Source organism: Euprymna scolopes, chromosome 28 (assembly GCF_053919585.1).
Source record: "Euprymna scolopes isolate OS-2025 chromosome 28, ASM5391958v1, whole genome shotgun sequence".
NCBI classification, from domain to species: domain Eukaryota; kingdom Metazoa; phylum Mollusca; class Cephalopoda; order Sepiida; family Sepiolidae; genus Euprymna; species Euprymna scolopes.
Window position 1 is genome coordinate 59075911 of NC_136509.1, and position 14022 is coordinate 59089932.

The following is a 14022-nucleotide window of genomic DNA, read 5'->3' on the forward strand; positions in this document are numbered from 1 at the left end:
TTATTTGGCAGTAGTTAGCTATATATTACATTATTTTTTAATGTAACTGCTGCTGGGTGTGAAATAAGTCAGACGCTTTGATGACTATATCGTGTCTATAGTACTCAATGATAGCAGCCTTCAGAGAGACGGCTGTGTCGTGGGTGTGTATCTTGATCTTAACCTTGATGACACCCCAAAAGAAATACTGAAGGGGTTGTAGTCGAGTGAGGAAGGCGGTAAGAAGTTGGGCGTTTTGTTCTTGTGTATAGGATAATGTGCAAAAATGGGCGTTTTGTTCTTGTGTATAGGATAATGTGCAAAAAAACAAAAGTGCCTAATGACGATCTTGTCGATCAAAGGTTTCACCATGCTCCTTGTTATCTTCTGCTATTTCGTTTACTATTTATCAAGTGTCAAATTTTGCTGCATGTGTGTGTATATATTAGATATAACTGCAGGCCCTTTGCAAACAAAAATGATTAATAATGTATCAAATTTTTGCATTAAAACCAAAAATAAGATTCTCTTAAACAATACTTGATCATAATTTATGTAAGTTTTGAAACAAAATCTTAATGTTTAAATTAAGAATCCTCATTTCTAGTGGATTCTAAATTTCTGAATTTGAAAGTGATGCAATTATTTCAATTAATATTGAATAATAATGATTAATGGGTAAAAACTCAAAAATGTTGATGAGAGAATAAAAGCATAAAAACAAAAATAGAAAACCTGAGTAAAATCAAAAAGTTTGATTATCTTGAATGGTAAAAAGTAAATTCATTCAAATAATGAGGCAGTTTTACTTTCATTGCACAAATTTTATGAACATTTTTTTACAGTTCCATTTAAGTTAACTTTCCTTTTTTATTCAAAAGCAGGAATCATCATCCACAAAACATATGGAATTGAAAGCAACATGAAGTAGTCATAAGATGAACTCATTTTTTTGCAAACAGAACACCATTTTTTTTAACCCAATCAAAATAAACAGAAATAAAATAAATTCATATCAAGAAGAGAACACAGAAATAACAAACACAAAAAATAAAAAACAAAAAGATAATATTTACATGTTTATCATCATCTTTGTTATTATGTTCAGAAAATATTCGCCATTATATTTCTTTTTCAGGTAAATTTTGTTGTAAATATCAAACTGAACGAAGACGAGGACAAAAATTTGAAACATTTTAAATAAATAACAAAAATATCAAGTTTTTTTTTTTTTTTTTTGTTTTTTTTTGCATCAGCAAAATAGAATGAAATTAATCCCTAAAAACCAGATATGTTCAAGTGACAAAAAATAATGGCCATCAGATTTTTTTAACATCTAAAAACTTAAATTTTCTAATGATTCATCAGAGTTTTTTAACATCTAAAAACTTAAATTTTTTTAAAACTTGCAAGATTGTTTTCAGTAAAATTATTCTTGGCATTTTTTAAAAAGAATGAAAAATAAATGAAAGACTGAAGGTTAAAAACAAGCAAAAGCTAATATTAACAGAAAAGGAAGTCAGTGGAGAGGAGAGAGAGGAAAATAAGGACGGGGAAGATGGAGGATGATAAAGGAATAGGTGTAGAATTGACTATAAAATGTTTTGAGAGGTTTTCAATATTTCATGTTTGATAAATATTGCGCGCATATGATTTGTTATTGTCCGAATCTGAGGGGAAAATGGGGGATACTATGTGTGAGATGATAAAAGTCAAATATGGTCAAAAGGAAGAAACTATGAAAATCACATCTTTATGGAATGGCATTCAAGGATTGTAGGGAAAGATCTAAATGCCACCCACACTACTATGAGGAGGGGGGGGACAGCAATCTAAATCAATAATATTATGGTGGTAGGAGACAAGGAGAATGAGATTGTACTGATTAGGTCCGAGATCAAGTAGTAGGTTGTCAAAAGAGGAGGCATTGTAGATTTGAAGATGTTTGAAATTAGAATTGTCTAAAAAGTCTATCAAATAAATTTTTTGGCCAATTCATTGTGAGCTATGTTGTAAAGAAATACACACGCACACATATAATTGACTTTTCCACATAATTTATAATATTTCTCTTTGTAGAATGAACTTTGAACATACGTTCATGTAACTGAATATAGTGTACATGTAAATGTGTTGATATCATTGTTTATGTACACTAGAGTCTTTCACTCGAGTACATGTATATGCTGTGCCAATGGGAATGTAAAAAGTTGGAATAGAAACAGAAATATAAAAAAAAAAGCAAGAATTAAATCAGAGTTTCGAGCAATGTTTGATTTTTTCCATTTGTTGCTTTAGAAAGCATCCTTTATTTGTTGCTTTAGAAAGCATCCTTTATTTGGCTGAAAGTACGCACAGCAATGTCAGCCGGCAGTTTGAAGTTGATAGTGTTCAACCGTTCCAGAGATTTCAGGGCATCATCAAAACCTAAATGAGAATGAGAGAGAGAAAAAAAGAAGAGATTAAAATAGAATAAATTAGCAGTGGTCTATGGTGAGCAAAAGACAATCTGTTTTGTGGAAAATGTCAGCTTTGGACTGAATTATCTGTGCAAGTCATTTTTGTTCATCAATATGATGGTAATGGTCCCATTTAGGTGTTGTAGTTTCCATTACTCTCATGCTCACTCTTATCTGGATAAGTGCTAGTTACCTGTTATATCAAACTGCATATACTAGTATCCATAAACATCATGAATAATTATTTCATTATACTCAAGATTGAAGTCATAATGGCCTTCTCCTCTTGGGGAAATCCCTGATTTTGGTAATTCCTGGGTTCAGAGTGTTCATATGGTACCTGCTCGCAAAAAGGTTGTCATTTGATGAGTACTACATGATGAAGGGTTTCGGTTTGTCAGATTACCATTCACCCCACATTGTCAAAAATTATAATGGCCATTATAAAAAAAAAATTTAAAAAGGCCATTATAAAGTCTAGTCATTAGAATTGTACCATTAAGGAGAGGTCACTTTCAAGCACAAAAAACTTAATAATTCAATATTTTTTTTATTTTATAAAAACTAATTATTCTGAGTAAAAGTTGCATTTGTGAAGAAAAAGGAAAACAAAAACAACCTTCTACTTAAAGTGCTTTTGGACTCGATTATCAAATCCATTTGATAATCGAGTCCAAAAACACTTTAAGTAGAAAGTTGTTTTTTTTTCCTTTTTCTTCACAAATGCAACTTTTACTCAGAATAATTATTTTGTATAAAGAGAGAGAGGAAAATAAGGGCAGGGAAGATGGAGGATGATAAAGGAATAGGTGTAGAATGATTTTAGCTTAAAGTTTCCAAGTCTGGGGTCTGTTTCTTAATGATGTGGAGACCAATAGCAAGCAGAGTCTCTTGGCTAAAAAAATGCAGCTGATTATATTGTGTCAAAAATTCAGCGAAGCAACGCAGCATAGTTTGGTCATCTCACTGTATGAAATTATTACATCATCGCTCTCACTGTTAGCTCAGGAGAGTGAAGACTCTCCTTTCTCATTGTATGAAATTATTACATCATTTTTTTCTTTCAAGAAACAAAAGTTTCACATCATCTCTTTTTTTATCCAATAATATTGTCTACCAAAACGACTGGATTCATCAAAGTTAAAAAAATTACATGCTAAAATAATCTTTTCTAAAAACAATGGAAAAGATTTGACAAATCAAAAAATACATTATTGAATACACAACATTGTATGAACACATTAATGGCATAAAAATACACATTAATATTTGACAATATTATTATTAATATTATTAATAATTGAAATGAATTCCACTGACACTATAAATTTCATGCAGAGCAAATTTCGAAAGAATTATTGAGTCGGATAGAATATGTAATCAATAAAACTGATTGGAATTGCCATGAACACAGACAGAAAATTTATGCAAATGAGTCAGAATAAAATATCGATTTGTGGGGTGCAATGCTACTTAGATCTAACTTTGAGAGTTTAACTTATTTGTTATTAAAATAATCAGAACTGTTCAAATTTAACACTATAGCAATTTTCTAGAGTGAATGCTTGAGATAATGTAAGTTTAAGCCTGATTAATACACGTGCATAATGACTTCTTTTTTTTTTTTAAATATGATGCTACAATCTATCATATAATTATTATCTATATATAATTTTTCTAGCTATATTTTTAGAAAGGAAACAAAGTAAAACTAAACAAGCTTACATAGTGCTGCTGAAACTATCTCTTCTAGAAGAGAAATTCTGTTGTACAAAAGTCATTTTAGTACAAATCATGTTTTTTTAAGAGAAGCATTATTTGTTACTTATTTGTATATGTGCATGTTTCTAGTTTAAGATTGGTGCGGGGGTGCTACTAAAGATATTGGGGTCAGGGTAGACTAACATTTTGCCACTATGTGTATTTGGGTTATGTTATGTTCTTGAGAATCTACATGGTGGCAGTAGGGGAGAAGAGAAAGAATCCTGTGAACCAGGTAGGTCTTCAATCAGCATAATTATTTCCTTTGTGAAAAAAGAGCCAAGAAATCCCATAAAAATGGAATTAAAATCAAAATAGGTTTTAATAAAAAAAGAAAGTGAATTTCCAGATGGGATCTCTTGAAAAGGGATGTTTTAGTCAAACTTTATTGTACAAAAGCAGTGTAATATACGTTTATCCCTTTGAAAAAGGAATAGAACTAGCAAGATCTGAAATGGTAAAATTACAAACAGAAGATTTTAAAGAAAAGAATAAGGTCTGGGAGATCCTTTTTGTATTTATTATTAAATATTAATAAAACTGGATTGAATTGTTACTGTGATCTTATTATTATTAGTTGCTCGTATTCCTGTGTCTTTGTTATTTTTTAATTTTAATTTTACTACATTTCTTAGATGGATTTTGTTACCGACTGCAAAATTATGGCACTACAAGAGGCTTTTGGGAAGTTAGTTGCTCTATCATAATTAAAACTACTGTCTGTTCTTTTCTTGAGCCAAAGGCTAAGGATAAGGTCTTTGACAGAAAGCTTGGAGGATCAGCACTGCATAGTACTAGCATCATGGCACATCAGCATGTGGACATGCTCTGGTGACGGTGAAATGCTGACTCAGCTATGGGCTAAATAGTAACAACCCATGGAGCATCCCCGCATAGGCAAACTTCTAACAGACTGGATTTCCAGTGGGACGCTGCAGCCAACCAATGAGCCGGTCGTCGCGGCTCTAATCCATGCCACTGGCACCCTCTGAGGGTGGTCAAGATAGTGGACTGGGGTTTGTGCTTACACTTACACTTATAATTTTTTTTTGCACAGGTATCTTCTTCATCATTCACATCCAAGACCTGCAGTGATGGGATAACAAGTAATGGGGGCTGGCTTCGGATAGAGCTGGAAACCTCTAGCTTGTGTCCTGCATGTTAGGTGGCCCTGGAAAGATGATTGCTGAGAGTTTGGGACCAAAACAGCATCTCTCTTTGGTCCTACCAGGGTGACTAAGCAGGAACCGCACCACTAACCTCCAAATGGAGGCCTGGAAAAGGTTGCCTGTCTATCTAACATTTCCTAGATGGACAACTGCATCCACCAGGACACTTGCAGTCAAAACATAAAGAATAGCAAACAGCGACCTCTGACAATTGTTACCTGAAATGTCAGAACCCTTCTAGACTCTGTTACAGAAAATTGCCCTCAACATCATACCGCACTAGTTGCCATGAGTCTTTCCCACTGCATCATTAACATCACTGCCCTTAGTAAGGCAGGGTTTGCTGGTGAGGCGTCACTTGAGGTCAGTGAGGACGACACCTTTTCTGGAAAGGTCTCCTGGAAAATGCCCGTCGTATTCATGGTGTTGGCTTTGCCATCTGGTCAGCTCTGCTTTGCCATCTACTCAAGACACCAACTTCCATCGATGAATGTCTCATGGCCCTACGGCTTTCACTGACCAGGAATCATTATGCCACCCTGATCAGTGCCTATGCTCTCACACTTGACTCGGAAGAGGAAATGAAGGACCGTTTCTATGACAACCTTATAGCTACTATCAGGAACACCCTGGCAGCAATAAGATCATTCTGCTGAGTAATTTTAATGCCAGAGTTGGCAAAAGCCATGAAAGTCATTACATTTCTGATATGGAGTCAGAAATGTAAACAGAGCTGGGCCTCACCATTACCAACACCATCTTTCAGCTACGTGACATGTACAAGATGTCCTGTATGCACCCAAACACTGGCACCTTATTAATTTTCTCATGATCAGATACTGTGATCTTCTTTTGACCCGTGCCATGCGTGGTACTAAATGTTCCACTGATCACCACCTGATTCGCTCAAGTCTCCGGCTAAATGTATGTCCATCTGCCCGTCGGCAGGAGCCAAAACTGCGGCTTCACCTGTCTTCTCTATAGGATCTGGCAATCTCAGCCGAATTGTGTGATGCCATCGCTGAGTCCTTCTCTGCCCCCATTGTTATATCAGCAGTGACTACTACTCTCACGGCAGAATGGCAAGAAATCTCAACCACTCTTCATGGTGCATCAGAATCTATCGTTGGCGACACAAGGACTTGTTTGACGATTGTGCAGGAGACATTGGTTCCCTCATACCTGAGAAAAATGCTGCTCATAATGCTCTTCTTAGAAATCCAGCATCTTTCACACTCTGCAAGAGTTTATCCTACCTTCATGCCATGGTGCAGCGAGAATTGCATCGGATGGAAAATGAATGGTGGCTGTAGAAAGCTATGAAGATCCAAAAGCTGTGCAGACCTTGGCGACACCCACAGTTTTTATGAGGCAGTAAAAATGATCCATGGCCCAAAGCAACACTCTATGCACCATGTATGTAGTAAGGATAGTGCTCTCATCAAAGAGAAAGATGGGCTGAACACCTGTGGGAGCTGCTTAATAAGATGAATGCCATCAATCCCTTGATTGTCGATGATCTCCCCACTCTGCCATCGATTCCCATGCTGGAGGCATCTCTCTCCTCTCTGTGGCTGGCAAAGTATTAGCTAAGATTATGCTCACCTGACTTCTGGAGACTGTTGTCGATCTTGTCATCCTAGAATCACAATGTAGCTTCCGCCAAGAGCATAGTACCACTGATATGATTTTCGTTGCCTGTCTCCACCAGGAGAAGTGTTGTGAACAGCATTGTGAGCTCTATTTGGCCTTCGTAGATCTAACCAAGGCCTTCAACACCATGAACCGTGAGCTGTTATGGAACATTCTCTGGAAGTTTGGTTGCCCTACTTTCTTGTTGGTCCTCCAGCAGTTTCACACTGGCATGTGTGCTCGTGTTACCATGCCAGGTGCAGAATCGGACACTTTCACCATGAATGTCAGTATGAAGCTCATGTCATTTTCAACCTGTTCCTGGTTACCGTCACTTTGGTTTCACGCTGTGACTTTCAATCTTCTGATGCCGTTGCTGTCCAGAACTGTCTTGATGGCAGCCTCTTCAACTTGAAATGTTTTCAGGTCAAGGCTAAAACCTCTGAAGAGGTCATCTTCGACTTACAGTATGCTGATGATGCTGCATTCCCTAGCCATACCTGCAGCGGACTTCGACACAGTTTTGACAAAATCTCCAACACCTACCACTGAGATGGCCTTCTTATCAAGCAAGAAGACGGAAATCCTGCCAACTGATGCTTCCATCTTCACCGTTAACGGTATCCCTCTAAAGAATATCAGCAGCTTCACATATCTTGGCTTTGATCTCTCATTGTCCTGTGACCTTAGCAATGAAGTTCAGCGCTGCCTTAATCTTGCCTCTTCTGCTTTTGGCCACCTGAATGACCAAGTGTTTGCCAACTGCAATCTCACGACCCATACAAGAGTTTCTGTGTACAATGCAGTCGTCATACCCACCCTTCTGTACGGATCCGTATCACCATTACATCAGGTTGCTAGAGTCATTTCACATCAGACGACTATAGCAGATCCTTGGCCTCCATTGGTGGCACAAACCATTCAGAGATTCACAAGAGAGCTGGAGTTGCCCCCCTAGAGTCGCTCCTTATCCATTGTCAACTTCAATGGTTGGACCACGTCATCAGGTGTCCTAGTTCTCTTCAGTCAGCTCAGTCACAGCCGATGATATGTCGGCTGCCCGAAGAAACGCTACATAGACTGCATCAAGCTCACCCTCAAGTGCTGCAATATCCCCTTCAATCTTTTGGAGACTTTGGCAGTGGACAGAGACACTTGGCACTCCACGTGTGATAGTGGGATGGCCTTCTTCAACAATGAGTATGAGCGAGCAGCTACAAAGCATCTCACACTGAGACACCGACAAGCGGCGACCACTCACTATCAAAACCCAAATCCTGTCTTCCTGTGCTCTATTTGTACAAAGCAGTGTAGATCACGCATCAGGCTTCACAGTCATCAATGGAGCCAGAGTCAATAAAAAAAAAATGAAGACGTTGTCATCCACATGGATGGACTACCATAGCTAACTATCATACTTAATATTTTTTTTCAATGAATCTTAACATTTTAAAAACTACATAATGAAAGTTTTGTGCAAATTTGTGTTCTTTTATTGTGAATGTGGCATACAATAAATTGACCTCATGACCTTGATTGGAAAAGGAATTGTTTATTCCTTACCTGATCGGGCAACGTAACTCCAGTCTTGATAATAATAATCAACAAGAAACTGAGTCCGAAACAAAAGTTTTAGCCAAGTGACAAGTTTCTTTTCACTGAAGAGAAAACAAAATAAAACATTTTAATCCTAATCAAATAGGCAACAAGAAAAAGCGCAATAAAGAATTTAAAATGAACAACAAAAAAAAGAAGAACAATAAAGCATCTTTTATTTTTAACATCTCACCATGAAAGCAGCTAATAAAAAAGTCATTGGTACATTTTAGTAAAGGGAGTCATGATAGAATTGAAGAGCAGACATCTTTGAGTGTTCAGAAAATATAATAAATAATTTCCTATGTATATCTGATTTTAATAAAATTAAACCATAAGACACAAATTCAGATACTTTTCCAAAATTTCAGTTTCTTATGACTTTATTAGGTGAAATTGAAGGTATTAAAAAACACAAAATAATACAGTGTTATGAGCATAATTAAAAAAGACTCTTCATCAAATTCTGAGCAATGGCAAGTCTTCTTGATAGTTTAACATTATTTTCATGATTTGGAATGAAAATAGCCATCTTTGAAAAAATGTGAATTGATTTTCTTCATCTTTATATGTGATCGAATTCTTCATGGGCAACAGGAGAGTACAAGATGAGGAGTTGGGGCTTAAATAATGGTTCTGACAAGTTGAGATAAAAGAAAAATCTAACTTACTTAAGGGCCAAACAAATAAATGCCTTGAAATGTGAATCTTCTGTCCTTTTAAGTGGTGTGTGCGTCTGAATGACAGTGTCAATGGCTCCTAAAAGGGTTTGCTTTGCAGTGATCGGTTTCCCCCCAACAATATCTAAGTGGAAGGATTGAGATAATTTTCGAGCGGGAGATTCATTATATTCTTTCCCATGCTGAAAAAAAAAAAAAAAATTAATATTAGAACATGAGATAACAATCAAGAGCTAAACATTAGGATATCCCATTAAGGTTGTTGATATGTCATACTGTCATTTGATAACATCTCATTGCTTCTTTCCAATCAAAGTTCACCATGTCACTGTGTTATATGGTATTAGATCAGTTAATAACCAAATTATGGATTTAACAAAGGAAAATGTTTTGATGGATATATATACAACACATTGTTGACAATTTAGCAGTTGAGTGTAGGATGGACAGAAGGTGGAGGGGGAGGACAATTTGTTGTGTAAGCTTAATGTTAAATGATCGCTTTGTTATTGATTTTCCTAAAAGGATTTGGCCAATATACGAAACTTATTGTTTTTAAGTGGTTAATATAGTTTTCTTGAAACAGTGTCTAGTGTGTAGGAAATTTAAATTTATAGAATAAGTGGTGTAATGGATAGACACAAACTAAGCAAATTAAGACATATCAGTAGAATAATCTATGTGGATTCACCTTTTATTAATAAAATATATATTTTTTATATATTTTTATTTTACATGTATTGTGTTCTTATGTCATTATGAGGGTACGTATTGTAATATTTAAAGAAAACTTCCCTTCATCAGACACATTTGATTTTCAAATACACATATCATGGCTATTGGTTTTATTTTTGAGAAAAAAATCTTGAGATGTTCATGTCAGTTTAACATAAATTATCAATTGAATTTTCAGATTATAATACGTTTTTTTTTTAAACTTACAGTAAAATTTTTACAGTGGTGTTTTTGCTAATAAGTTTAATGTAAAATGATCCCTTGTCCAAGATTCCGAAAAGTGTGGTTAAAATAATTAAGAGTTAACTATTTTACACTTGTCCTGATGGATTGTTAACTATGCTGCGCTTCCAAGTAACAATTTCTAGGGTTAAATTAGAAATTTGCTACTCAAAAACTCGACACTCTGCTAACAAAATTCTCAACTTCGAAATACAATGCACTGCTGACAAAATTTGCCACTATGACATTCAAATCCAAAATCAACCCAGTCACTGAAAAATCAGGCTTTTTATTTCAAACTGCCAACTTTAATTTAAAACTTTTTATTAAACTTGCATATTAGGTAACAATATCGTAAGAGAAAAGGCAGCTATTTTTTTCTTAATTTTTTTTGTCTGCATAGTACCCTACAAAATCAGGTTTGTACCAATTTTGAAGGCGTTTAATCAAAGAAGAGTAACTTATTTTGCCTTTCAGACCACCCCTACCCCTGATCAGATTAGAGCATTTTGCATTACATAATTTCATGCCTAGATTGGCTCATTACAGTTTCTCTGTGGTCTATGCATTTACATCTTCATCATTTACATGGACTACACACGACAAATCTAAAATATGTTGTGGTATTCCATCTACACTCAAGTTGTTAGGGAATTGCATCCCAGTAATCACTCTTCTTTCCCCATTGCGTCATAAATTGTACATTCAGTGGTTTCACCCAAAACTCTTTCTCCTATTTGGATTCTAGAGGATCTTTGCTCATCGTTTTCTGGATTGGTTGGGTTGGCTCCATCCAACAAATTCACCACATCCTGTATATTGGCTGACCTGGCGCGGCGGTTAGAGGCTGTTTCCACTACAAGTATAAGCCATTCGTAGTTTCATCAGCGGAGATCATTTCAGTATTCTGTTTCACCATCCTGAGCCAGGTCTTGAGTGGGCCATTGCAGCATTCCTTCCAGTCCAGTGGTGGTGTTGGGACAATGGTTTTGTGAATGAGGTCACCTGAGTTTCGGTAAAGCACATAGCCGAACAGTGAAGGCATCTAACAAGGAGGGATTGTTGAAGGGAACAAATCTTGCAACGTGCCTGGACCATGTTGTTGGAGAAAAATTGTTTCCAGCGGACACATAGGATGCGGTGTAGGCAGTGGTGATCGAATACTTTCAGCTTGCGAAGGTCACTTGCACGCATACGCCAAATTTTGCAGCCATAAAGTAAAATAGTGTGGATCGAGGTCTGGTAGATCGTGATCTTTGTGTTGAGCTTTATCTCCTTCTGAAACCAGAGTTGTAATTGCAGTCAACAGAAAGCAAGACGAGCATTGCTGATGCAGCTGTGCATATCTTCTTCGCTTTGGCCTATCGCGGTGATGATGGATCCAAGGTATTTAAACTGATTGACCTGTTTGAGGGTTTCTGTGTAGAGGACAACCGGCTGTCTTTCAGAAGCTTAGTCTTGTTGGCATTAATCTTCATACCGATCACTGATGCGTATGATTGCATCTTGTTTATGGCTGACTGTATGTCAGCGAAGCTTTCACCCAGAATGGTGATATCATCGGCATAGTCAAGGTCTGAGAAATGGAAATCGTGACCATCTGTTATGCTGGGAAAATTTGCCAAGGCCTTGTGAAGAGTGTGGGCGAGAGAATGCAGCCTTGACGAACACCAGAATGGATATCAAAAAGGCATGATTCCTGACCAAATACGTGAACTTTTGTGTGGGTGGAATGGTAATAGACCTTAATAAAGTTGATCAGTTTTTGTAGGATGCCGTCGGCATTCATAACTTTTTCTTAGGATACCTGGATACCTCCATTCATAATTAAAAACTGATCTGTGTGGCACTGTGTCCTCTGTCCGACCCTGGGAACCATGTTGTATAGGAATGTGGCCTCTTCAGTTGACATCCTTCCTTTCTCAGCTATCGCTTTCACCATCCGATGATATTGCCCCACTAGTGGGGCAATATCATCGGATGGTGAAAGCGATAGCCACTATTCCATTTCCTCTAGGCCTATACGCTGCCCTGTAATAGTTACCTATCTTCCATTATTTTAACATCGTCTGGAGAACTTTGTTCACCAAAGTTCTCCAGACGATGTTAAAATCACCTCCTTTACTGGACCTCGTTCAAGCATCACATTTTCCAATTCCTCTGCAACTGCATGTAACTCTCTCCATATTGCCAGTCTACCAGGTCCATGGTCAATCATTGAAAAGTATGCTTTTCCACGATAGTATATTATGTTTATAGCTAATCTTGTTTTTAATCCATTTTACATAATTTCTCCAGCACCCTTTGTTCATATTCTGTCACTGCAGAGTACATCCAACTTAGTACCATGGCTGAATCCGTACTATTTTGATTTCTCTCAACACCCATTTTATAACTAAATAGATGCCTTTCAGAAAAATGTCTAATTTGGTCACATTAATATGATCATAGTCATTCTTTTTCTTCAACTATGCTGTATCTTCCAACACCAAACCGCAAACCTCCACAATCATGTTGCTCCATAACAGCTAAAATCTGCTGTATTACTTTGACAGTTTTGTCATCAACCCTGCTCTTCCAGTCTACTCCACTTGCTCTTCTTTTAACATAACTGCATGCTAGTCGCAGCCATCCAGCAATTTGGTACAGATAGAAAATAACTCCTGTCTACTAATTTCTTCCCGATCTCTGGGATCTCGTTGCCTTGTCTGAATATCTCTCCCATCTCATTGATTACATCCATTCCAATTATGACATCAATCCTGTCATTAATATCGCCTCCACTTTTATTCTTACTCCATGTACTTTGATCTCCACTTGCTGGGCTCCTTTACATTTTATATCCCTTCCATCAACTGCTTTCATGGTGCCACTCCTACTACATCCACATTTTAGCTTAGAATTGATTAGAGTAGTGGTGCATCGAGTATCGACATGTGCAGTCATTACCATATGGTCCACCACCATTTCTATTATCAAAAGAGACCAGTACTGCGGCTTTATTCTGTTGCTGAGGTAGCTGTTGGCACAGAAGCTCCTCCTTTCTGTTTTCCTGAATCTAAAGACATCTTGCAATGTGGCTAAACTTTCCACAATTATAGCACTTTATTTACAATCTTTTATAAAGTGCAGTCCTCAACATCAGAATCACTGAATACTTATTGATTCCTTATTTCTTTGTGTATTGTTTTGTGCACTCACTGTCATTGTTCCAGTCTCTCAAATTCTTTTGCTAAAAGCTATGCAGCTGATATTTGTTTGCTAATGTCCATTCCCTCTATGCAAGGTAACTGTTGTAGTGCTACAGATACAGCATCTAGGAATTGTGTAGGTATCCATTTAGTCCAGCCAATCTTGATTGTATTGGCATAAACATCAACTGACTCTTCTATCCATTTGAATTGTTTTAGCTTTTCATTTGCTTCAAAGAAACTTAGGTGAATGCTGTCACTAGTCTTATTTCTATCTGTTCCACATCTAATTAGTCTTCTTTACACACATGTCCATAGAAAGAGAGGGGAATAAAACTGGCAAGATCTTATATCTTTTGTATCTTAGCTACTAATTGTTTAACACTTGCCCCAATGGATTGTTAACTATGCTGCACTGCCAAGTAACAATTTCCAGAGTTAAATTCGACACACAGCTATCAATGTTCATTACTCAAAGTTTGACACACTGCTGACAAAACTTGCTACTCCAACATCCAAATCAACTCAGTTTCTGAAGAATCAGGTTTTTTTATTTAAAACTGGAAGCATTTGCATATTAGGTGACAATATCGCAAGC

General features: G+C 36.7%; 1 protein-coding gene across 2 annotated transcripts in view; it reads right to left on the bottom strand.

The window, feature by feature from the left end:
- Window positions 1-1045: 1045 nt before the first annotated feature.
- Window positions 1046-14022, bottom strand: part of LOC145249667 (RUN domain-containing protein 1-like) — a 480843-nt gene continuing 467866 nt past the window's right edge. For both annotated transcript variants that reach the window (XM_080111452.1, XM_080111453.1), the window contains exons 15-17: window positions 9268-9458; window positions 8564-8658; window positions 1046-2406 (exon numbers count right to left, since the gene is read on the bottom strand). In XM_080111452.1, coding sequence (XP_079967578.1) covers window positions 2300-2406; window positions 8564-8658; window positions 9268-9458 — 393 coding nt within the window. In that variant the 3' untranslated portion in view covers window positions 1046-2299. The remainder of the gene's footprint in view (window positions 2407-8563; window positions 8659-9267; window positions 9459-14022) is intronic.